Source organism: Vicugna pacos, chromosome X (genome assembly GCF_048564905.1).
Source record: "Vicugna pacos chromosome X, VicPac4, whole genome shotgun sequence".
Lineage (NCBI taxonomy): Eukaryota > Metazoa > Chordata > Mammalia > Artiodactyla > Camelidae > Vicugna > Vicugna pacos.
Window position 1 is genome coordinate 79047989 of NC_133023.1, and position 25228 is coordinate 79073216.

General features: G+C 44.5%; 1 protein-coding gene across 4 annotated transcripts in view; it reads left to right on the forward strand.

Moving 5' to 3' along the window:
* CHRDL1 (chordin like 1) overlaps positions 1 to 20464 on the forward strand; it is a 116943-nt gene extending 96479 nt beyond the window's left edge. For 2 of the 4 annotated variants that reach the window (XM_006215184.4, XM_006215185.4), the window contains 5 exons: positions 2244 to 2412; positions 6307 to 6516; positions 12668 to 12835; positions 14879 to 14968; positions 18055 to 20464. In XM_006215184.4, the coding sequence (XP_006215246.1) occupies positions 2244 to 2412; positions 6307 to 6516; positions 12668 to 12835; positions 14879 to 14968; positions 18055 to 18185 (768 nt within the window). In that variant the 3' untranslated portion in view covers positions 18186 to 20464. The remainder of the gene's footprint in view (positions 1 to 2243; positions 2413 to 6306; positions 6517 to 12667; positions 12836 to 14878; positions 14969 to 18054) is intronic. The other 2 variants (XM_015248664.3, XM_031675487.2) reach the window with 1 other exon arrangement.
* Positions 20465 to 25228: the final 4764 nt, after the last annotated feature.

Below are 25228 nucleotides of genomic sequence, written 5' to 3' on the forward strand. Positions count from 1 at the left end.
CAGCAGACTTCTCAATTGGAAAGAAATTTTCTTTGGAGCAGCTTTTAAGCAAATGTTTGTGGACCCCCGAGCTGGATCAGACGTGATCTCTCCTATGTCCTCCCACTCTGCCTCCTCCTCCTGTTCATCTTCCTCTCTCCCTCCCTGCTCTCCTGCCATCTCTAAAAACTCAGCCTTCGCTGTCACCCTGAATAAAGCCCCTCTCCTCTCTGGCCTCACTTTCTCTGTGTGTAAAACAAAAGACTTAAATAAGATGAGGTTTAGGGGAACTGACTGGTCTATATTTGGGCCTCTGATTAAAAACCCTTGAGGGTTTTTTTGTCTTGATTCATTTTTCTACCCTTATCATATTTCCAGGATCTGAGTCCCTGGTACCAAAGAACGGCTTTTCATCCTGTGTTCACCCTCATGAATCAGAGAACTCTTTGTATTTGCAGCTTATCCTGGGTCAGCGACCCTCCCTCTCAAATTCTAGCCCCTTCGAACCCACTCCTTTTAGCATCAGTAGGACACCCACCAGCCAAACTGTCCTCTCTGTGTTCCTTTGGCAAAAGTTTGCCAAACTCCAGAAAGGACAGAACAATTTGTAATGGCCTTTGTGGAATGTGAGTGATTATGGTAGAAAAAGACATATGAGCCATTGTGGGAATGAAAAATATTTGCACTGAGAATCCTGTGTGCATAATAAATGGATGCAAATTCTTATTTGTGTGAGTTTTTATAGCAATGCACCAGCATGGGCTCTTGTTAGATATAGAATAGTGTTCTCTTTCTCTTACTCCAGCTCCTGTTCACTCTCCCCTTCTCCCACCAGTGCCTCCCCCCGCCACCAGGAGAGTAATCATTCCCAAAGCTAAATTTGTAACATATGTGTCTATGGAACATAACTGTAATAAATGTTTTATGGGATGGTGGGGTCAGGGGACCCCATAACTACCTTCTCAATGTTGCCAGACATTTCTATCACTGAACATAAGGATCTTCCTTTTTAATTGCCTGCAAAAGGTTTTTTCATGAGTTTCACTCCCCACTCCTTTAACCCTAACAGTTACCCCTAAAACACAATGTTATTTGGCTTTAAGCCTTGAGATTCTGTTCTTCATCCATTCCATCCTCCTCCACCCCCACTCTACTTAGGCTCCTGGGCGAGGGGTGGTAGCAGAACAGTGGCCTCATCATGTCTTGAACCCTTGCTGAAAGAGCAATGATTGGGTTACTTGTACTTCAAGACTCTAAGCTTCCAAGAGGGACCACAGCTTTCCTTCATTAATTCAAGAAGACTTTGATGAACACCTTCTAGATGCTAGACACTGTTCCAGGCACTGGAGATAAAGCAGTGAGCAAAACAAAATGGAGCTGACATTCTAGTACTGTCCTGCATGGCCCATTCTTCTGTCTATAAAACATTGGGGTGTCTGTGTCCTGCTCTATGATCTCATGCCACTGCCTGCATTTGGAGTCTCGGTACGTCTCATCTAAACTAGACTCCCATCTCTTCCTCCTATCCAGTTCACTCTACACATTATCAGGGCTCAATGCTTTGAAACACAGTTCTGATTTTTTTCCCCTGTTCAAAAAAAAAAACCCTCAAAGGCTTCTACACCCTCACCTCTATTGCCTACCAAATAAAGTCCTCACCCCTTAGCCTGTCATTTCAAGTCCTCCATGATCTGGCTGTAACCCACTTTTGGAATGTTATCCTTCAACTGTTCCCTTTTATGGACTCTGTGTTCTCTGCTACACCTTCTCAACTTGGAAATCTCTGCCTGGAATATTCCTCACCAACTCTGTCTGTAAAAAGTCTACTCACCCTTCATGGCCCAGGTCACAAACCCTCCCCGACTAGAAGCTCTCTCTCTTGTCCTAATTTGCACAGGATTTCATACTTCTCCTGTGGCCTCCATCACATTTGCCTGCTTTGCAGGCTACTACCTTAATTCTTAAACCCGAATGTGAGATTCTTGGGAGCAGGAAAGACACTTTAGTCTTTTTGGCTGTTTTCCCCTCAGGAGCCCATCTGTAAATCTAGTCCAGTCTTCTACAAGGAGAGAGAAAAATCTTAGCATATGGCCTGGGCTGTTCTTCTTTCACATCCCAATTTCTCTGTTGGTGTGGGAGGACATGCAGTTATGATCAGAGCTCATCACTAAAAATCATCAAACAGCTTCTCATGTAGCTAAGTCCATCTGCGCCTTCTCATTGGCAGATTTAGGGAATTGAGTCTGTCCTTTGTCATTTTACAGAGACATTCCTACCACCGCTCTCACTATGATCCTCCACCAAGCCGACAGGCTGGAGGTCTGCCCCGCTTTCCTGGGTCCAGAAGTCACCGGGGAGCTCTCATGGATTCCCAGCAAGCATCGGGAACCATCGTGCAGATTGTCATCAATAACAAACATAAGCATGGACAAGGTAAGGGGCATGCTTCTTTGATTTCGCACCTACGCCAGGGCTTCAGCAGTCCTGGTCCTTGGAGGGCTAGAGCCGGGAAAGGACCCTTTCTCTCATGCATATCATACATTCACATGTGGATCACTCGCCATCTGGTCTACCAAGTGAATGTGGACAAGTGACTCCAGGGGACTCCTTGGACTTCCCTAAATATAGCGCAAAGAGCATAGTTTGTATTTCAGTTGTATCTGTCCTTATTTTAAACAAAAGGCAAGAAAGCAGTGAACATAATGCACCCTCCAGCACTTTCTCAGTTGCCCCTGGGGGTTGAAGGTCATTTGGGAAAGTTCATTGGGGCTTTAACAAAATGAAAGACTGGTTGTTTTCCAGTAGTCAAAGGTACTAAGTGCTTAACTTCTGAAGCTCTTATCCAAACCTTAGGAATAGCAATTCTCGCCCCTCATTGCACCCCAGATTCTCCTGGGGATCTTGCTAGAGGTACTTATTCCAGGCCTCATGCTCAGATATTCTAATTCATAGGAGGAGATTAGCCTTAGAAATGAGTAATCCAGTAAGAAATCCAGAAACCTCCTGGCTGAACACCAGGAGGGCCGATCAGGTTAACACCACCATGCAGCCACTCAGCTGACCAGCTGGCTACAAAAGGCACCCACACACATCCAAGGTCCTGTTCTCTCCTGCACAGAGTTCCCTGGCCACACCCCCCAACCTCTGGGCCCCGCCAGTAGCGGGGGTGAGGGGAGGAGAAATTCAATCAAACAATTGACTGCTTCTTACTTTTTTAGGCATTGTGTCAACCAGCGCTTCAGAGCAAAAGCTCAGCTGGTTCCTTTTTATGAAACCACAAACATGTTTTGTTTCCTTTAAAGGAAAAACAAATCAAAGGCAGTTCTCTGAATGGGTTAAAAGTAATAAATTATTAAACCAAATGATTGAATAACATGGGTGAAAAACAATCCGTTACAAAGAACTCCTACTATAAATCTCAACAAAGCTAGTCAGGCCAAAGCTGGTTGATCACATCTGTTACTAGTTAGATGTAAATTTCAGATTACAGATAAAAAAATTAAATTGCTTTTGAAACTAAGAGGCTTAAAAGAAGAACATTCAAAATAAAACTCTTAATAAAAATGGTGATGTATTAGAAGAATTGGAAGTATTTACTATTGATCTGGGTTTGATTTGAAATTTATTATTTTTAAATTCCAAGGCATTCTGATATGAATTTATGAAATGAGGAGGAGGAGTTATGTAAAGATGCAGTTTGATTTTCAATCCTAAATTGCCTCCAATAGATTCCATTTGCTCTGAAAGTATTTCAAAGCCTTAAAAAATGTGTGGGGGAAATGGACTTTGAAAATCCTAAATCGCATAATTTCCACAGGCCTCTTCACTTTCAGGACAGAGGCTCATCCCTTGATTTCTCCATATGCTACAAAAGCCCCAGCTGGTTTACATTTATTCATTGCCCCCATTGATTTGGATGCAGCCATTGTCTCCTGACCTTTCTATTCTAGTTCATTGGAAAGTCACTTGTCCCCACCTCCAACTCTCGAAGCCTCAGCTGGATGAGTCAAAATCATCTTGAGAATTTGTTGGTGCGGAGAAGGCTGCCTTTCTCCCTAGAGAACTGACCTCACCCTAATGCACTTCCGAGTGTAGGCTCTCACCCAGTCTGCATTATTCCCTTAGTCCAAATGTTTAGGGGAGAGGGAACCTGCCTGCCCTACTCCTTAGCCCTCCTGCTAACAGTATGTTCCTCTGAGATGCATCTACTTTGTCCCTTGCTAGAGTCCAAGAGGAGAAGCAATTGGACCTCACCATTTTTAATTTGAGTCCAGCCGAACTTTTCTTGAAGCAGATTCTGCACCCACTTGATCGCATTGTCTAGAAGGGTGTGTCACTGCCTGCGGGGAAGAGAGAGAAGAGGGGAGGGCAGGAGAGAGAATAACACATCTGGTCTGTCTTGTCCTGTGATCCCATCCATACCCCTGAGCCTCATAGTTTAGATGTGAAGTCCCTGTTCTATCTCACTGTAAGGTTGGGAGCTTCTCTGGTTTAGATTCTTGGAAATATTTATGTGGATTGACCAGTTAGAGTGCCTAGCACTCTAGCAGCTCTTGCAAAGGACAGGAAGAGACAGCCAACATCATCCATATTTCCTAATGTGACCCAGTGGACTTGATGAGAAAGAAATATCCCAGTGATTCATCCTTCTGAGGCCCTTGTCTTGCAGCCAAATCAGTCAGTTCCTAGAAACGCCCCGAGTGGGGCTATTTCTCCCACTCTCGCCCCGCCTTAAGTGATACAACCCACCCTAGAGATGTTGTTGACTGGGATGCCGACAGGTCTCCCTGGGTATGATGAGGTGATGGGAATAATGAGAAACACACTCAATCCCCGTCATGGCTTGAAATCTCTGGAATGTCTCAGCACTTTCGAAAGGGAGAGAACTCATTCTCAGACCTCCCTGTTGGCAGCCCGGTGCAGGTCTTATGCTGGAGCCTAGCTCTGTGCCTTTCAGTAGGAGCTGGCTATGTTTTGGTTGGTTTTCACTGAAGGATGTTCCTGTGGCCCCTTCCCTGCATTTGCCCCTTGGTTTGCAGCCCAGATGCTTGCTCTTGCAAAGTCCCTCAGAAAACATGGAGCCAGTGACTCTTCTTCCATTCAACAAATGTGAGGCCACCAAACGATATCTTTAGGGTGGGCAGTGATTTGCTATAGCCAAATCTCTATAGCCCCTCTGAGGTGAAGGACACAGGACATTGCCTGAAGACTAGAGGCATAAAAGGCTGCCTTTCACCACTTACCTGGGATGCATAGGTCCTTTCCCTCTCATTCTTGTCTTAGCATCTTCCTTCCCATGCCCGAAAGTAGACCAACACCATTAAGCTCCATACCCATCTGTGTTAGTGAGATAGGACTGGGGGCAGGCACAACCGTTAAAGGAATGACACAACAACTGAGGACAGGACAAACTGGTTAAAACCAAGATGGCGGAAGATTCGACTTCCAGTAGACCTTGAGCCTCATGGCGCACCCACACGTGCCATGACAGTTCCTAGGCTGATCGTAAAAGGTAGAAAAGTAGGTGGGGCCCAATTCCTGGAAATCCCTGCCCCTTTCCCAACATAGCTGGAATAATCCTCCCACTCATTAGTATATGAAATTACCAAGCCCATAAAAACTAACAACCCTGCACCTCGTGGTCGCTCTTTTGCTTGCCTTCTGAGATGGCCCACACTCTGTCTATGGAGTATATATCTCCCTGAATAAACTTGCTTTCACTTTACTATGCCTTGCTCTTGAATTCTTCCTTGTGCGAGACAAGAACCTATTCTCCGGCAACATTAGTAGATCAGATTCTTATAGCATTTGACATTGTGAATGGATTCACTTTAGGATCTAGAGAAACTGGCCTTTTGAGAAGAGCAGTAGTTTTTGCATCTAGCCTCCCTGGGCAGCAAATCTTTCTGGGAGATTTTCATGCCCAGAAGCACATCCACTTGGCCCAGACCAATCCTCTATGGGGCTGCAGGTATGAACACTACATCCTAGCAGAGGTTCCTTATCAGACACCCAGGACAGATAGAACTCTGCTTTTATGCACCCATTCATTCCTCCATTTAAAAAATATTTATTGACTGCCTACTATGTGTCAGGCACTTGTGGGCATCCAGAGGTTGTTGCTGAAGGACCTGATTAGTAGCTGACAGTAGAACAAGACCCGAGCTGTTTGTTTGGCTACAGAGGCTGCTCTGTAAACATATCTCTATGGCCATGACAAGAACAAAGGATGCTCAATGTCTCAAGGGGTTCAGGGCTTGGGTTGTGAGCATAGGGGTCCATTTCAGCTCCTGAGCCTTTAATTTCCAGTCCTGCGTTCTCTTCCAGTGTGTGTTTCCAATGGAAAGACCTATTCCCATGGCGAGTCCTGGCACCCAAACCTCCGGGCATTTGGCATTGTGGAGTGTGTGCTGTGCACTTGTAACGTCACCAAGCAAGAGTGCAAGAAAATCCATTGCCCCAATCGATACCCCTGCAAGTATCCTCAAAAAATAGACGGAAAGTGCTGCAAGGTGTGTCCAGGTAAAAAGGCAAAAGGTGCGTTGGTTGGAAGCCCTGCCTTTGGTTGATGGAGATCCCCACGTAGTCATTCTCAATGTTCTTTGAGCATCAGAAAACGTCATCACAACCTGCCATTTTGTAACAGTAATAGTTCTGCTAATAACTAAACGAACTACATTTGCTCCTCTCTTGAAGGGCTGATAAGATGGTTGCTTGGAAGAAATTTACTTCTCAGAAATAGGCTGGGGATTTGCTTATGTCTACCACACCTTTGACCACATGTAGCCCTAAGGGCTGAACTGAAGCTTTGCTTTTCTAAATAGTAGAGAAAATAGGTTAATGTGATTATTAGGAGGGACAGTAAGTAGCACCTTCTGTTTATATCACTAACTCCTCCCTTTCCCCTGTGAGGCAGGATGAGAGATAGGTGAGGTGTAGTGGAAGGAGAGTGGGTTCTGGTCCTAAGTAACTTGCTGTATGACCTTGGAAATGTGCCACATCTGCTCTGGGCCACAGCAGCCTCATCTGCACAATAGAAAGTTTGAAACAATTGATCTCCAAGCTTCCTTCCAATACTCAAATCCTATAATGATATTATTATTTCTCTATTAAAGATAAGAAAACTGAGTTGTATAAAGTGAAATGACTTCCCCAGAGTCAGAGAAATAGATAATAAAACCAAGACTCAGAACCCAGGTCACTTCCATCCCATTGTTTTTTCCAGGCCCATAGAAAATGTCTGATTTTCAAAAAGGGAAATCAATTACTTAAATGGTGGTTTTGACACATGAGCTAGAAAAAAAATACAGTCTGTAGTATTGGGGTTGACAGAGTACTGGATTAGCGAACAAGCATTCTTGCCCAGGCTCTACCACTGGTTTCCTGTGTGACCTGGAGCAAGTCACTTCACCTCTCTGAGCTTGTTTCCTTCTCTGCAAAATAAAAGAGTTAGAGGAGATTTCTTAGGCCCTTCCCAGCTCTAACATTCTAGGACTGAATGAAATTATTCCCTTCCAGGCACATGAATTTATCATGTCTGATGTCAACCTGCAAAGCATTTTTGTAAACAGATGAAAAACCAAACGTTTTTATATGTAGGCAGAGAGCTAAATCATTTATTCAATTTAGGCAATTCCTCATGAGTAGCAGGCAAATATAAACTTAGTCATTACATATACATAATTTGAGCATCTTCATGTAGGCCAGTTGTCCCCAAACTTGTCTGCACATTGGAATCCCCCAGAGAGTGTTTAAAAATACCTGTGTCTCATCCCCAGAGATTATGATTTAATTGATTTGAGATGTGGCCTGGGATTTGGAATTTTTAAAAGATCTCCAGGCAATATTCATGTGCGGGCAAGTTTGGGAACCACTGCTGCAGGCCCAGGGTGGTTTATGGTCTTACTAATCAAAATGTGGTCTGAGGACCAGCAGCACCTGGGAGCTAGTCAGAAATGCAGGCTCTCAGGTTCCACCCCAGACCTGCATCAGAATCTGCATTTTAACAAAGCCCCCCAGGCGATTCCAATGCACATTAAAGTTTGAGAAGCACTGAGCTATGACACAAACAAAATCTTTCTTAATGTAATGACCTTCATCTTCCAGAGTAAACAGGGGGCAGGGTGTGGATAGGAAGGTCAGGAGCTATCTGATATGGAGTAAAGAATTTGGGCATTAAATTTGATGAGGAAATGTACTCATTAGGAGTAGGGAGAGAGCACATTCTGAGGATGTGGACATGGGGGCCACCCAGCTACGATGACCTATTACAGCTTCCAAGTCTGCAATCTCACTGGATCCCCAAGCCTTTTAGTATCACTTAGGAGTACTTCCACCAACACAGTTTTCTCTTCTGTCAAGGGTCTAACACCTATAAAGATAAAAGTAATTCAATAAGATAATTTCAGATACAAACTAATAGTCAGCTAAACTACCTCAGGTAAGATAAACTCTCCCACTATATAATATTGCAATTTGAATTTCAGACTTGTGGACCAAATCCCATCTCTTTGTGTGGTTAGGATTTTATTGGTGTAGGTGATTCAAGTAAGAGTGAAGGAATCAAAAAGGTGTGAGAACAGGACACAGAGCAGGCACTGCCTTTCAGGTTGGTGGTATTTATTAGAACCTTTACGTTCATACTTTTTGGCTAAGCAGTTTCACTCCTAGGAGTCCAAAGAAAGTAATCAGGGACATACAGAGATATACAAACAAGGATTTTTTCTGCAGTACTGTTTACAATGGTGAAATATTCGAAACAAACTGAAAGTCCGCCACTATGGAAATTGTTAAATAAATTATGGTGTACCTGTACTGTGGAATATTATGCAGCCATTAAGAATCACCATAGAACAAGGTTTAATGGCACAGAAAGATGTTTGCAATATATCTGTTAAGTGACAAGAGCAAGCTACAAAACAATATGTATGTTATGATCCCACTTCTTGTATTTAAAGAAAAAAAGCATTGATAATATACTTAGATCAAAAAAAAAAAAAGACTAGAATGGCATATGGCTGAATGTTAATAGTGGTCGTATTTGGGTGACTGAATTATGGGTAACTCTTATTTTCTCCTTTTTATCTGTATTTTCTAAATTTTCAACAATAGGCACTTTTGTAATTAGACAAAGTAATAATCAACTATACTTCAATTTAAAAAAAAAGCAACTAAATGTGCCTTTACCATACCACCTGGCAGTTCCACTTCTGGGCATTTAATCCAGAGAAATTAAATTTATGTTCACATTTTTTAGAAAAGAAAAAGTGTTAAACAACCATTATTTTAAAGACTTCCCTTAGAATCCCAATTGGTGATATATTGAAGAGTCTCGTTGACTAAACCTGTTTCTCTGGAAGAGAGGCCTTTCCTGCTTTCCCACACTGCTCAGACATGTAGAGAGGAGGACTTACAGGGCAGCATGGAAGGAGAGAGTGTCTGTCCTATTCCATGCACACCTGTCCCTCAGTGAGCCACACATGGGTGTCTGCAAATGGAAAGTCTCCTGGTAGTCCCATTGCCCGACAAGAGTCACTATCCGCAGAGACCTGGGTACTCAGCAGCTTCAGGGCCACGTGGGGCATGTACTTGTTTGTGCAGCATTCAATCTGGAGACACGTATTTTGTGCCTACTGTGTGCAAGACACCGTTACAGGTACTGAAAGTAGAGAGAGAAAGCAGACAGACGCCGGCTACTTGCCAGCATGCTCCTTACATTCTAGTGGGAGAAGAAAGATAATGACCACAAACCAATAAGGGAATTATCAGTGGCAATGAGTACCATGAAGAAAAAACAAACAGGATCAGGCAATAGTGAATGGGACCTGCAGAGCTGAGCACTTTCAAAAGACTGGTCAGGGACTGCTTCTTTAAAGAATGCTGTTTGAGTAGAGGTTTTTTAAAAATTTTTTTGCAGGAGGGAGTATAATTAGGTTTTCATTTCATTTATTTATTTATTTTTAAGTGGAGGTACTGGGGATTGAACCCAGGACCTTGTGCATGCTAAGCATGTGCTCTACCACTGATCTATACCCTCCCCTCTGAGAGTTCTGAATGATGTGAAGGGGTGAGAAATGGGAAGATCGTGACATCCTCAGCCTCTTAGAAAATGACACAAGACACAGAGGAAAAGGAATAAAGGAGTGAGGAGGGAAGAAGACCGATGGAAAAACCAATAGTAAATTCAGTTATTCATGTTGAGAAGGGAAAAGAAATAAAAGTCACTGATGATCCAGCCGAAAGTTTCACCACAACAAATGATTGCAGGCTCCTCCAGTACCAAACCAAGGCCAAAAGAAAAGATGTGGAATTTACCTCTCTCTCTTCTCTTCACTCTTGTAGAGGTTGGCCTTGCCTTGTGTATCAGTGGCCGTCTGCAGGGCTGTGTAGGACTTCCGCTCTTTGAAGGTTCCCCAACTCACCTCTCAACCCCACCATACCACCCCAATACCTGAAAATCCTGTAATGACACACCCCCTTTAGGTTCGAGCAGAAAAAGCCCCCCTTAAGACTTAAAGTTTGTTTCTTGGGCCAGGATAATACATCTCCTGCATCCATCACCCCCATTTCCATAAGGAATGGTTCCCCAGTTTCTTAGTTCTGGGGGGCTCAGGACAGGAGCATTCTCGTGGGAAGTGGCAATGGCTAGAAATGACTTGAGGCATGGCCTGCTTCCCCAGAAGAAAATGAAAGTAGGTGAAAATGGAGTGATCGGGAAGCACCTCGAAGTAGAGTGTGTGAAATGAAAAAGACGTTGCTGAGTAGGTAGCTCGAAAGACACGTTCTGTTTATTTACTCAATATTTTTATGTACCAGTGAGGTTGAGTCGCTAATGATTCTGTGGTTTGTAGATCCCTTCTGGTGAGTAAATGAAGCTCTTGGAGGGGAGGGGTGGTGGTGCAAGATGACTCTTCAGGACACTGGGAGAACTTTTAGCATGTTACAGGTACTTGCCGTGCCATCATGGATTTCACATGGCAGTTAGAGCCATAGCCAGTATTAAGCTGGTGAGGAAGACTGAACACATGAACCTGGCTCTCATTCTAAAGCTGGTAATTAAATACACAGAGGTTCCGGTAGACTCAGTGACCTCTTCCCCCCTCCACCCATTTGAAAAGTGCTCACACACATCCCTTAATTACCTAATGGAACCAAAAAAGACCAACCCATCGAGTAATTAAATAACTTTAAAAAAAAGACAAAAGGAGAAAGAAAGCTTGATTCTAAGGTGATCTATAAATTGAGTAATCCAATCTGGAATCACCCAGAGAAGACTTGGATTTTGTTCTTTCAGCGCCCAAATGGTGGTGAGGGTTGGAAAGCGAATCAGATCAGCAAGAGATACACACTAGCAGTTTGATTACCTCTGGTCCAAATGGCTAACAGTGAGCCCCCCCAATTAGAATCACAGGTGCAAAGCACTCAATACACAATGCTTTCATCAGTTGTTCTTACAGATGGTTTCTGCACATACTCAGTTTTCAGGGTCCTCAGCTTCCCTTTGCTGTTGCTGATTTGAGCATTACACTTTAAAAAAAAACAAATCCATACTTTTATTTATTTAATTTTCAATAAGTTTAAATCCTTGAGAGGTACAGCATCACACGGATTCTGTGTCCAATGGCCTTAGCAGGAAGGTTGCTTTGAAATTTGGCAGGAACCATGCCACTGTTTCCATGAGGGCGAGTTACCTTTCCCCAGATTACCCTGGTTTTGTTCGGTAACTGGGAGTTACTGTGTTGCTCTTTGCTTTGTACACATAAGCACATCTCTTGCCTAGACAGAATTCAGTTTCAGCTCAAGTGTTGTTACACTTTAAATACACAGCTGAAAATGGTGCTGATTTCAAGGCCAGCAAAGGAACTTAACTCATGGATAACCAACCAAGGGAAACGTCTTTCGGTGGGGGCCTGAAGAAAGAAGAGGGTGAAGCAGAATGGGGAGTCGAAGGGGGCTGGTACCTTTATGCCTAGAAGCTGAAATCCAGCAATTTAGTTTATACTTTAAATGATCCATAGTTAAGGGATTTGACCAATTTTTTGTGTCTTCCAACTGTTCATTTGGTATAGCATATGTATGACCAATCTGACATCAAGGTTTTGGCCCTGGTGTTGATCTGGTATTTTCATTACCCTTACAAACAAATTAAAGAGCATTCAGAAATGTCAAGCCAATTGAGATAGATCCTTTGGGCAAATATATGCACATCAATAAGTGTCATAAATGTTTTCTAAGTATACCTAAGTGACATCAGGGAAGTTAACCAAGACTTTCTGTCAGCCCGTTCTTTGAGTGTCTGTTGGCAACACTGAGCTAGACAAACCATGATCCTGACCCAGCATGGAAGATCATATGCTCCCTTAAGTGCCCAACAGATTCATGCCTGATCACATTCTTCTTCTTCGTGAAGGTCCACTTCTCACATGACAGTGGTAGATCTAGTGTAGCTTTGGGTCCAGTGTTCTGCAGAACTGTGGATTCAGTCATCACGTGGACTTAGAGGCATGTGCGCCTTTGTGATTTGGTGACGGCTACAAGGTGGGCTTTCTATCTCTGAAGGCATATTCTTGTTGATTGTCCACTTTTGATGCTTGTGAGGTGTTATTAACAATGAGATACATAAGTGAAGAAGTTTGCTTCTAGTTTTGGAAACCCATGACAAATCTTTCTACTTGCTTCGTGATTCCAGAAGAACTTCCCGGCCAAAGCTTTGACAGCAAAGGCTACTTTTGTGGAGAAGAAACAATGCCCGTGTACGAGTCTGTGTTCATGGAGGATGGGGAGACCACCAGAAAAATAGCCCTGGAGACAGAGAGACCACCCCAGGTAGAGGTTCACGTTTGGACCATTCGAAAAGGTAAGCAAGACAACATTAATTTCTTATTTTTTTTTGTAAGGGGGACAGAGGGAAGGAAGGGAAGGCTCACCTTCATTTTGCTTCAGTCTGTTCCTCTGTTGGGGTCAGAAGATTTCCTGATTGCTTAGAAACTAACACATGGCTCATTGTGGCCTTTCACTTTAACCGTGACCTGGGCTGAAAAGTAAGTATTGACTATCGGGGTTTGTTGTCCTCCTCACACAACCAAGGCCGGAGGAGTGGGTTCTTCACCCTGGCTGCGCAGCAGAATCATCTGGGAAGGCTTTTAAATACCAAATCAGAGATTCTGACTAATGGGCCAGGAGTGGGGCTTGGGCTTACGTGTTTGTTCTGAAAGCGCCACAGGTAATTCTGATGTACAGCCAGGGTTGTAAATACCAAACTGTAGTCTACCGTTGTTTCCAAGACGAAGCTCAGCAAACGTGAAAATACATTCATTCAGCACAAAGCTGAGTCTCTCGAATCATGTTGGGTGCTCTGCAGTCGGACAAATTTAAAACATTTAAAACATCATCCCTGCCCTCAAGAAGATGATAGTCTCACTGGAGGAACAATCCCAGTCATGATGTTCAGTTCCTTTCTGGTTACTCGCGTTGACTGCCACAGCAAGCCACATTCTGTTCATTGTGAACCTGCAGCTATTCAAACCATCCCACAGCTACAAGACTAGGGCAGTTGTAGTCTGGTCAAGTTTTCTAGGAATCCAAGTGTAGCGGTGAGATTTCAATTGGGAAATAATGCCCCCACGTAAGGCTCAAGAGTGCTCGAACTTGAGTGAGTTTCCGCATCACACAAGAAGCTGGTTTAAAACAGCTGTCCAGTCTCATCCAAGAAATACGAATTCAGTCAGCCTCGCATAGGGTCTACACGTCTGCATTTCTAACGAATAGCCAGGTGATGCTGATGCACGGGGCCCTTGGACCCATCCTTTGAGAAATACCTGCTCTAGTATTTGGGGGTCCTTTTTCTCTCCCTTTTCACAACAACGTTTCTTTCTGAAAAGAGCGAGTTCCTCCCTGCCCCTTAAGAAATATGCTAGAACGCACATAGATGTCTCATCACTGTTTATTTTTGCTACATACCTAGGGATGTTGATTTGCTGTCTGTAACTCCCTGGCCCCTCTGTAACTGGTCACCAGGACTAAGCGCTGTTCTGTAAGCTTTCGTAGCAGTGGGCTCACAATTCATCCATCACCCCACATCTCTTGCGTCACAGAGGTGTGTGGATGCTTTTCAACTTGCTAGGGTCTCATCTAAATAACCTCTTGTTCACAGTGCTGGGTAATCAAGATCTGTGCCTGGTGGATAGAGAAAACCCAGGCTTTGTGTCTGTCGCTCCCTGTAGACCTTGTGAAGATTATTTACATGGGCTGGTACCATATTGCTCCTTAACTGCAAGGCTGTTTTCTGTTGTTCATGTGTTATTCTGATAAAAACTACTCAGGCAAGGTTGAGCCTGTGGGAACCCCATTATTTGATCTCTCCCCATTTTTAAAAGGGAAAGCTAAAGGAGATGTGATTGTTTCCCAAAGGCAAATAGGCTTTTCAGTGAGTTCAAGAATAGGGATGGCTTCTCCATTTACACGAAGAACCTGTCTGCAAGGCCCATCACTGGCTCTCACGGCTGAGCCGGAGGGCAGCCCAGTGGCTTGGCAGGGACCAGACTTGGGGCAAGGACACGATGTCTAATACTGCCTTGGGATGCGGAAACTCCAACCGGCACCCATGCTTGATTCCCTGTGGCTTTCCCTAGGGGCGGGTCCCAACGGCCAGCAGCTCTGTCTCCCTTATCTCCATCCTCTGGAGAACCAGGGGGGAGGCTGGCGAGCCAAGGAAACAAATGGAGTCAATTATAACCCTCGAGCCGCCCAAGTTCCTGGTTAAGCACATTACACAACTCAGCTCGAGACTCCTAAGCCCCAGAAATGAGATGATATGTTCAGCCCAAGCAGGAAAAAAAGGGGTTGGTGGTTCCAGATAGAGAGTGCCTGACCACCTGCCACACTCTTTGCTTGGCCCCAGGCATCCTCCAGCACTTCCACATTGAGAAGATCTCCAAGAGGATGTTTGAGGAGCTCCCTCACTTCAAGCTGGTGACGAGGACAACCCTGAGTAAGTGGGGACTCTCTTTACTCCTCCCTGGAAAACACACCTAGTTTTTACTGTAGCCTAGTTCTAAACAAAGTACCCTCCAGCCCCCGCCCCATATTCTCAGTAAACAGGAGCAATGCTCAGTGTCAACATTAGGGGCTATTCTCTCTCTCCAGGTGACTAAACCCAGAGTCTCAAAAGGGTTGGAGAAAGCTTACAAGATTCTAGGTCTGGTACATCTGTGCAAACTTCACATCTGGAAGGCTCTTCCCTAGCTGATGGGGATGAGAGAAAAATTAATGTATATCAATTCTTGTGTTGCATCAAAGCTCCGTTTGACTCTCTGGAACGGCCCCAGGTGGTCATGTTTCTTTAAAAACGCTCAGGCCGACTCAGGCTCTCCCACTTCCTACGCTAGATGGAGCCTGGGGCTAGAGCCTGCAGGCGCTGGTGGGTGGGGAGTACTTCTGAAAGAATAAAAGGCACAAAATTTCTGTCCACAGGGAATTCTAATGGGCGAGACAGAACATGAAAATGCCTTCACTATGTATTAGCATAGTTCTGAAGAGTTAAATACCTAAGAGCTCAGAGGGATCTGCAAAGAACGAGATGAGAGCCAGATGGGCTTAGTTGGGGAAGGCTTCGGGGAGGAGGTGGGTTTTGAAAGAGAAGGGTGTGACTGGGCAACAGGACAGGAAATCAGTCCAGGAAGAGGGTGCAGCCTAAGAGAAGACTCAGACGGGAGCAAACAAGAAATGTGAGTGTGGATGGGTGCGTGGGTATGGGTGAGGAAGAATTACAAAGGCCACAGACGGTGCACTGAAATACAAGAAGAATTGTAGGCAGGGAGTAGTCAGAGGGCCTGGAAGAAACCAGTGAGAAGTTCAGGTAGGAGGCAAGTAGCGTGGGTAGTTGCTGCAAAATTCCACACAGCATAGTAGTTTCAAACTGGTGTTTTGGGAAGATGTCTCTCAGCTGTCGGAGGCATTTATGAAGCACCTACTTTGATGAAGCCATATTCTAAAGAGCCCAGTATGCCATGCTAAGAAGTTGGACTTGATCTCCAGACCAGAGAACCCCAGTGGGGGGTTTTAAGCAAGTGAACAATGCGTTCAGATCTGTTTTTTAGAAAGTGATACTTGCTATATGAAGTGGAAGTTGGGCTTTTATTGAGAGAGCTGGTGATAGTCTGTAGGAAGCTGTTAGACTGTATGAAGTTGGTTAGATGGAAGGAGGAGTTCCTGGGACAGACAGCTCTGAGGTTAGATCATCAAGATCAGTATGAAAGAGAGAAATGAGTTTGGAATGACTCCAATGTCAACAACTTTATAGACGAGGTGGATAGTAGTACCATTCACCAACAGGAAACTCTGGAGAATGAATGGGTATTGGTGGGAAAAAAAATGAGTTTTACTTGGAACATGTTTCGATTAAGATGCTTGAAGGCTATTTGAGTAGAGTGATCCAATAGGCAGCTGGAAATAAGGTTGATGAGGTCAATGGTTTATTCTGCTCGAGACTGGTAGACAATACCTGGACAGTAGGAGGATTCAGATGGAGTAGTTGGGAGTCCTTACGAGTAAGGAATAAAGGAGGCAGAGCCTAAGATTCCAGGATCAATGATGTGACTTTTGAAATTACCAATTAATTACCAAGAACATATTTGCGTTCATACTGTAAGCAAGGCACTGTGCTAGGCACTAGGGTACCTGAAAGATGATTTTAACAAACTGCCCATCACAGTTAGGATATGTGGTATCTAATGGAGGTAGCTGGTATCTGCCTTTAACTGTGTGCAGCTGAAGGAAGTGGGTATGAATGAGATGATCCTGCAGGGTCACCTGAGGGCAGAGAAGAACAAGCCTGACCCCTGTATATAATGTGCCTATCAGATCCTGGCACGCCATAGGGCTTCAGTAAAAGCTGGTTCTTTGCCCAACTTATCTCTCCTTTCCCATCGAGTCTGAGAGAATAGAGAAAAGTGAAGAATCTAAGGGAGAAAGGACCAGAGAAATGGAGGCTATAAGGAAGGGGGTCATGGTCTCCTGTGGCTAGGAAAAAAAAAGAGGTTCAACATCAATTTTGGATTAAGAGGAGCTTGCTGACCTTGGACTGGGAGTTCTCCAGGTTGCAACACCACAAGAGCATGAAAAGAAGACTGAAGAGGAGATCCAGGATGGGCATTTTGTTAGGAAGGTTAGTTGACAGAGCAAGATGATAGCAGGAGGAGGAAGATCTTGCCACTGCGGGACCAGTGAGAGTTAGAAAAGGGATGGTCCAGAGACATCGGGTGGTTTCCAGCACTCAGCACAGGGTGTGCACTCAAAAATGTTTGCTCAGTTAGCATGCAGTATGGTGAACAAAGAAGTTGATAAGGACACGTTGGAAGTGTGGACAGTTCCATAGTGAAGGGGGAGGAGAAAACAGAGAATGGAAGGAAACACGAGCAGGGATGACAGGGAACAGAAGGGATGCAGCCGTGTTCATCCAGAGCAGAGAGGAATCACATGGGGAATGTGAGGATGGACCTTTCTAAGGAGCCATAGGAAGGTGAGGGCCACTCAAAGTGGTGTAAAGACAGTGTGTGGGCATCAGAGAAAGCAGAGGGGAACCGTTTTTAACAGAGTGGCAAGAATAGAGAAAACAGCAGTAAATAATCAAGTAACCCAAACTAATATTCAGACCTCAAAGAGCAAGCAAAGCTCAGGGATGCACCAGGAACTGTTCTCCAAAGTGTCTTATTTGACCTGGTGCCAAGTGATCCACCTAATAGCTCACAACCTGATAGTGGAGCATTTTGCGAATGCTAAACAGACTGTAAAAATCACAAGAGTAATACTTAGGTTTTACTCCCGAGGAAGCAGTTATGTATTCTTGGGATTGTTAGAAATGTTGTGCATTGAAATGAAGGCTCTGAGGGTCATTTTCCATATCTGTCCCCAGAAAAATGTTTTGGGGGCTGTTGGGCTGTAAGCACATGACGCCTGTATTCCAGCTCCCCTGGCGGGTCCGGGAGTGGGTGGGGAAGGATGTGGTATATAGATTATACTCCTAATTGGCTCTGCTCTCCTCTTACATCCCCGGGCCACTTTGTGTTTGCCTTTTAGGCCAGTGGAAGATCTTCACCGAAGGAGAAGCCCAGATCAGCCAGATGTGTTCAAGCCGGGTGTGCAGAACAGAGCTTGAAGATTTGGTCAAGGTTTTGTACCTGGAAAGGTCTGAAAAGGGCCACTGTTAGACGAGACAGACAGTATTGGAGAGGGTATAGCAGGAAAACTCAAGCTGCAGCTGGACTGCAGGCTTACTTTGCTTAAGTCAACAGGGCCCTGAAACCCCAAACTCAAATGCAGTTAATTACTCACGCCATGCACAGCATAACTTGCTCCTTTATTGGAGTGGTGTGTCAGCCCTTAAACAGTTCCTCCGAAGAGACTAGAAGAGTCTTGAATTAGCTATGGGAGGAAGAGGGCCAGAACACCACAACACTGCTGTAGTTTCTGGGAGAATCACATTTCTTTACAGATTAAGGAGTAAACAAACCACCCCCCAACCCCATCCCCGGGTTTCTATCTAGAAAGTTATTCCAGTGAGAGAAACTGAAGGGAATTGCTTCGTAGGAGGAGTTCTGTAGTACAGAGAAAATATTTGTATGAAATTCTACTCTTCAAACTTTAGATGTCTTGTGTTTTAAAAAAAATTAACTCCCAACTTCACACACACACGTGCACACACCCAGGCACACACACTAAACTAGAGCCTTCACCTTGAGGCAAGGCCAGCACAGTCTCTTCCCTCCTTTCTGTTGCCTGGCTCCCAAGTCGCTTGGCCGTGTTTGGTACCCAGGAGGATAAGTAAGGCATCGTGAGCACAAGGCTCTGCCCTTAGGTCTGCAGTGTGGTTGCTGAAGTCACCAACTCATGTGGTTGTTGAAGTCACCAAGTCTGGTGAAGAATAAGAACACCATTGCATGGCTGCCTTCACTTTGAAGTGGGGAATAACTTCCTCGTGACACCACTTCTCTTTTCTTCCCGAACTTATGGGGCCTCTATAAAGAAGTTAGAATTGGGTAAAAGTTTTCAGAAACTGAAGACAAAATAATTGTTGAAGAAAGGAATTAATAGCAGTCAACAGGCTGGCCATGTTTTCAAGTCAGTAAAACTCACCAATTAACAGCTCAATCCTCACTTATTTTCTTGAGGTCCTAGTTTTCTAGTCCAAAATTTTCAGTTAAATGATTAAATTCTAGAAGCTCTTTAAAAGGGCAGTTTTCTCTTCTTCAACTGCAGGAGTTGATTTTTACTTTGTAAAGGAGCTCAGTCCTCACAAGCTTCTGAACGGCGGCTCTTCAGTTAGAATTATTGCTCATCTGGGGAGGTGGGGATTCTGATAACATTCTTTATGCTAAACCTTCCACTGAGCACGGATTTGAACCATGGATCCCAGAGAAGCCTGCTCTGAAAATGTCTACTTGCAGCCCGATACCAGAGCCTAAACGATCCATTCTGAGGCCTGGCTTTAGAAATCACCTTTGTGGGAAAACTGTACATTCTCCATAGCGGGACGCTCAGGCCTGCCTTCTACATTGATCTCCTTGGAGGGGGCATGAATGAACTCTAGTGAATACTTAGAAAAGGTAGGGACTAAGAAATGCCATATTTCCTACTCTGTGATCATGGGTGAAAGGAACTCCCCCACCCTTAATTTGACACCAGTAGGGAAAAATGTAAAATGTCCAGTCTTTCTGGCAACCTGACATAAAGAAGTCTGTTCTCAGAAAAGAGACACAGGGGCCCAGTGGCCAGGCCTTCATGGGAGCAGCCTCTTACAAGCCCCCCAGACATTCTCCTGGGGAAGAGGAAGTAGGACATCCAGGGCTGAAAGGCCACAGGGCATTACTGGAGGCGGGAGGGTGTGGATGAGGTTAAGTAGCCGCTGCTCCCCTCCCAGAGGTGGCAGCCTTTCCATAGCGTGGAAACAAGTCACCGAATCCCGAGGCAAAGCAGTGATTTCCCCTCCTGGATGACCCACCCCAAAGCCTTCCCACCCAGGTGTTCTCTGAAAGCTCAACCTTAAGGGAACACCCAGGGAGCTTCCCTAGATAGACTCCTGCCGCCAGGTGCTGGGACACACCTCTGCCAAGTGCTGTGTGAAGCAGGAGCTGGGGAGCTGTGCTAAGCCAGCGTCGAAACCCTCCAGTGTTCGGTATCGTGTCGGGAGTGGGGCATAAGGAGGAGAGGCCAAGCCGCCTGTAGTCAGTGGACAGGAATGGATGTGGTTCTTCTTGTGTATTTATTTGTACCATAAACACTTGGAACAACAAAGCCCATAAGCACCACTTAGCAGTTGTAGCCATTTAATAGTTAACTCACGTAAACAAGTAAGAGTAACATAACAGTATTACCCTTTCACTCTTCTCACAGGACATGTACCTAAACATGGTACTTATTTATGTAGTCACTGTATTTCTGGATTTTTAAATTAATAAAAAAGTTAATTTTGAAAAACCCTGTGCAGGAATGTTGTGTGAGTGATTGACTCTCTGGGCAGTGCTGACCTCGGACTGGGTAACAGGTGATGGGTGGGCCTGGCTGTTGCACACTCAGCTTGACACCCCTCTGACACTACAGCATCACAGTTAGGAGTGAGAACTTTGCAGTCAGATGACCTTTACTAAGTGAAGTAAGCCAGAAAGAGAAAGAAGAATAGCATATGATATCACTTATATGTGGAATCTAAAAACAGTAGGACACAAAGGAACTGATTTACGGAACAGAGATAGACTCTCAGACACAGAAAACAAACTTATGGTTACCGGGGAGGAAGGGGTGGGAAGGGATAGATTAGGAGTTCGAGATTTGCACTTCCTAACTACTGTAAGTAAAATAGATAAACAACAAGCAATAAATTCTTTTTAAATTAAGATATGTGCATTATTTAGATATAATGCCATTGCACACTCATAGACTACAGTATAGTGTAAACATAACTTCGATATATACCAGGAAACCAAAAAATGTGACTTGCTTTATTGCTGTATTTGCTTTATTGCAGAGGTCTGGAACCGAACCTGCAATATCTCTGAGATCTGCCCATGTAACCCCACAAGATAGACATGAGGCTCTACTCATTTCTCCTTTGATGCACATGAACTGCTTTTATTCCCTCAGTGAATCCCTCATGCAAACTGACTTCAGGGGGCCTACCCCACAGTCTGTCAAGCAAGTTCAGATACCTCTGAAACGTCCCAGTGGAAAGAAAGAAGTCTTTGAATGCAGAGCTCAAGCCACAGCACACAGTCTCCCCAATATTTCATACATATTTATGACTTTGTGCCTTTGTATGTGCTTTCCCACAGCTAGGAAATCCGTCCCACTTCTTTGCCTGGCAAACTCCTACTCATCCTTCAAGACCCAATCCAAATGTCACCTCTGTGGAGCCTTGCTAGCTCCCCACCTGGTTTGCCAGCATTTCCCCTTTCTCCTTATGTACTATCCTCCAATTATGCCAACTCAATTTTCCTAGAACTTACTGTGTCCTTAGTACTTCTGTGTCTTTGCACACAGCTCTGTTTGCCTGGAACGTTCATCCTCTGATGTCTCTACTTCACAAACACCTACTCGTCTTTTAAAACTCACATTGCTCTTCTCAGACCTCATCCACCTCTTTCAGGCACAGTTAGTTGTTTCCCTAGGAAATAGCAACCAAAACACTAACTCTGTGCCAGCCACTGTGGTCATCAATCGACATGCATGTTTTCCTAGTTAATCCTCACCACAGCCCTATGTGATAGGGCCCATCATTGACCCTATTTTAGAGATGAGGACATGGAGTGCATTCATCTTTTACATGCCATCATGTGTTAAAATGTGAAGCATTTGCTCCGCCACAGTCTCCCTGAGGAGTCTGGAGAGCTCCGAGAGGGCAGGGACCTGGTGCCCAGCACTTCCAGACATTCAGTAAATATTTGCCAAGTGAATAGTCAGTCTGATGGGATTCTTTCTTCAGTTCGGAAAGAAAGCAGTCCAGGGATTATTTAAATATCCAGGGGCTAGGCAGGCCTTCGGGACATTTTCTCTGTACCTAAGGGAGACGAATAAGATCTGGGTAAACAAACACAAGTGAAAAGGTGCTTGTTTGCCTTGCCAAATGATTTGCCATAGCCGTCTTTTGAAATTACTGATAAATATTGGATTTACACATAGATTTTAAAACATAATTGAAACATAAAACATAACTGAAACATAAAACATAAATTGTTTTTTTTTTTACTTCTTAAAGCAAGATGTCCCCGCATTTGCAGTACAGGCCTCACAGCTGTGAAGGATTCTTACTTCAAGAATATGGATGGTAAGCAGTATCTGTATTTCTACATATACTACCTATATCATAATGTAATATTTAGAGTAGCTATAGTACATATTACAACACTTAGATCTCGCTCTATCTGTGTGTGTGAGTAATTAGGCTCCCACATGATGTATATAAAGCCTTCACAAAATGGACAATACAGGAGACCCAAGGCCTGCTTCAAGTTAATGCAGACAAGAGGAGTTCTGAGCTGCCTCCAAGTATATGAAGTCCCCAATCTAGGAATGAAATATTGGCCTCCAATTTAGCATCCAGAATGCATTTTCTCATAGAAACATCATTCTATTCGATGCTCAGATCTCCCAGACAGTCGGCACAAGCCTCTTGAACCCTGAATGTAGCCAAGTTATATAGAGCACTAATTAGTGCCTGCTTAAGCTGGGTCCTGGTGGCAAGGGCAGGTGGTGAGGAGAGAGAAGCAACCAGGGAGTGTCCTTTCAATTTTCTGGGTGGGACGGGTGAAGGGGGGATGAAGAGCAGGCTCCAGGCAAAATTTCAAAGAAGGTAAAGCCTCCTCTATTCATTTCATCACGAGCTCCCCGGGTCCCCAGTGCCGACGTCCCCTTTTCACATCCCGCCATCCCACCCAGGCCTGCCTTGCTCAGCAAAGAACCTTGGGCTCTGCCGTTACCAACATCGCTCAACAAACAGAACCGAATGCCTTCAGGGCAGCTGTCCGGGCCTTCAGAATGAAGCGGGCAGCAGCAAGCAGGTTCAGTGAAGTGAATGAGACTCGCTTAGCCCTCACTTACCTCTTCACTCACTTTTAAAGACTTTATTACTGTTTATTGTGCTCAAAATGAATTCCCCAAGAACAAAATTACAGGCAGGGGGCTGGAGTGAGTAAAAGCCTTCTGGCCACGGGGCAATGGAGGCAGTAGGAGGGAGTTATTTTTAGGGGGTGGGGGTTGATATTTGGGCAGGAGGGAGGAAGTAGGTGGCACCAAGTAAGCAAACCTTTCCTACCTCTCCTGTGAGAGCATCTGTCTGAGGAAACACTGCAGAAGGGCTTTAGCCATTTTCTGTCCTGCGATCAAGACGTTCACCTCTGTTCAGAGACTCAGCAAAATTAAAAACAAAATAAAATAAGAAGTGTAGGGTCAAACCTTGCAGGCAGTCCACCCCAATCAGGAAACCAAGAGGAGACAGAGAGCTAATAGATGCAAACAATTCAGACTTATTTCCCTTTCTCCCTGCTTTCGATATCTCTTAATCTCAGTTTTCTTTTCTGTAAAACGGGGGAAAGAATAATCTCTACCTCATAGGGTTATGGTGAATCTTAAATGACATTGTGTAAAGTGCTTATGATAGTGGCTGGCACATAACAAAGGCACAGTAAATTCCAGAGGTTTTTTTTTATTATTACTAGGTGAACTGTTTGTTCTTGAACTTTAGTAGTTCAGAGAAAGGGGAAAGCAGTCTAGGCTTGGTTATTTCAGGCAGAAAGTGGAGTCTAAGCCTGGTTTTGAAGGACGTGCCAACCTGGGATAGCCAAAAGGAGGTCTTGGTATAGAAAAGAAGAGAGGATGTCCTCGCACGACTTCAGCCAGGATTTAGTAAGAGCAAGAATCTGACTTTAGTGCTCAGGAGAGAAGGAATAAATTTTCCCACTAGAAACTGAGCACTGTGGCTGCCGCATTTAGTTTTAAAGTGTCATCACATGACTACGAGGTAGGAAAACCTGGTTTACCACTTTGTTTTGCTCTGAAAAATGATCTGGAGGTCGTTGTTGACCATAATGTCAATAAAAGCCATGGTGTGACAGGTGACTTGGCTATTTGCGGTGCTTATTGACTTGTTGGCTGTAGTAAGAGGAAAGCTTCCATTCATCCACCAGCTATTTATGGAACACCTACAGAGGGCCAGGCACCCCGCTTGGTTCTACAACAGTGAGCAAGATCAACCTGGCATTTGCATGCACTGAGGTTACAGTCCACCAGAGAATACGGATTCTGGACAAGTAATTCCAAGTGTGATGGGTGGGATGAAAGAGTTAGTCCAAAGCGCTAGGAGAGTGTGTCGTGGGGGCTTGTCCTCATCATGGAAGGGTAAAGAAGACTTCCTTGAGGAAATGACATGAGAGGCGAGGCTTAAAGTCTTAGGAGTTGGGGTTTCATACTCTATGTTGTTTGAAAACAAGGTTTCACTGCTTTAAAGGAATTTGAACAAGCATTGGACAAAAGCATTGATTCTTTAGCTGAGTCCAGTTACACTGCCGGTGCTCCGAGTCGGGAGTGCTAGGTACCCACTGCAAATCCCACCCCCATAAAGAAATTCCACCAAGGAAAGTAGATAGCAGAGCCCCAAGAGGATGGAACACAAGATAGAGAGATTTTGATGAAGGAGCTAGATATGAATGTGAACTGTTACCTGAAAAGTCAGCATTAAGCATGGCTCCCCAAGCTGGATGAGGGGACTAGTTACGTGCTGGAGTTGGGAGAGTGGCATACCAAAGTGACAAGTATTTTATCTCTGACACTGTTTAGAATTGCTAGAGCATGGTAAAAATTCAAATCTGACTAAGTTTTAGTCGATTCCATTGTTTTCAACTTCTCCAGAGACAATGCACCCACTTGTTGACTGCACCCTGTGGACCACTCCCACCCTCCACTCTCTCACCCCCACCCCGCCATATGCCACTAGGTGGCAGTCAGACAGAGGTTGGAGAAAGGCAGACATAAAATTTTCAGGCCAGTTCTCAAGAGCCTTTTACTCTGCAATACTAAGAAAATAATTTCTCTGGCGTACCTCTGGGGGTATGGCCTCTTCTTAAGCCACTAAAGTCATTGTACATTTGCCTTGTTAGTGCCAAAGAAAGTAGCCATTGATGACCTGAAGGTCAGGCAGAAAGGAGAACTGAGGCAATGAGTTGATTGTCAGGCAACCCAAAACCCCCTTATGCAGTGACTGGCC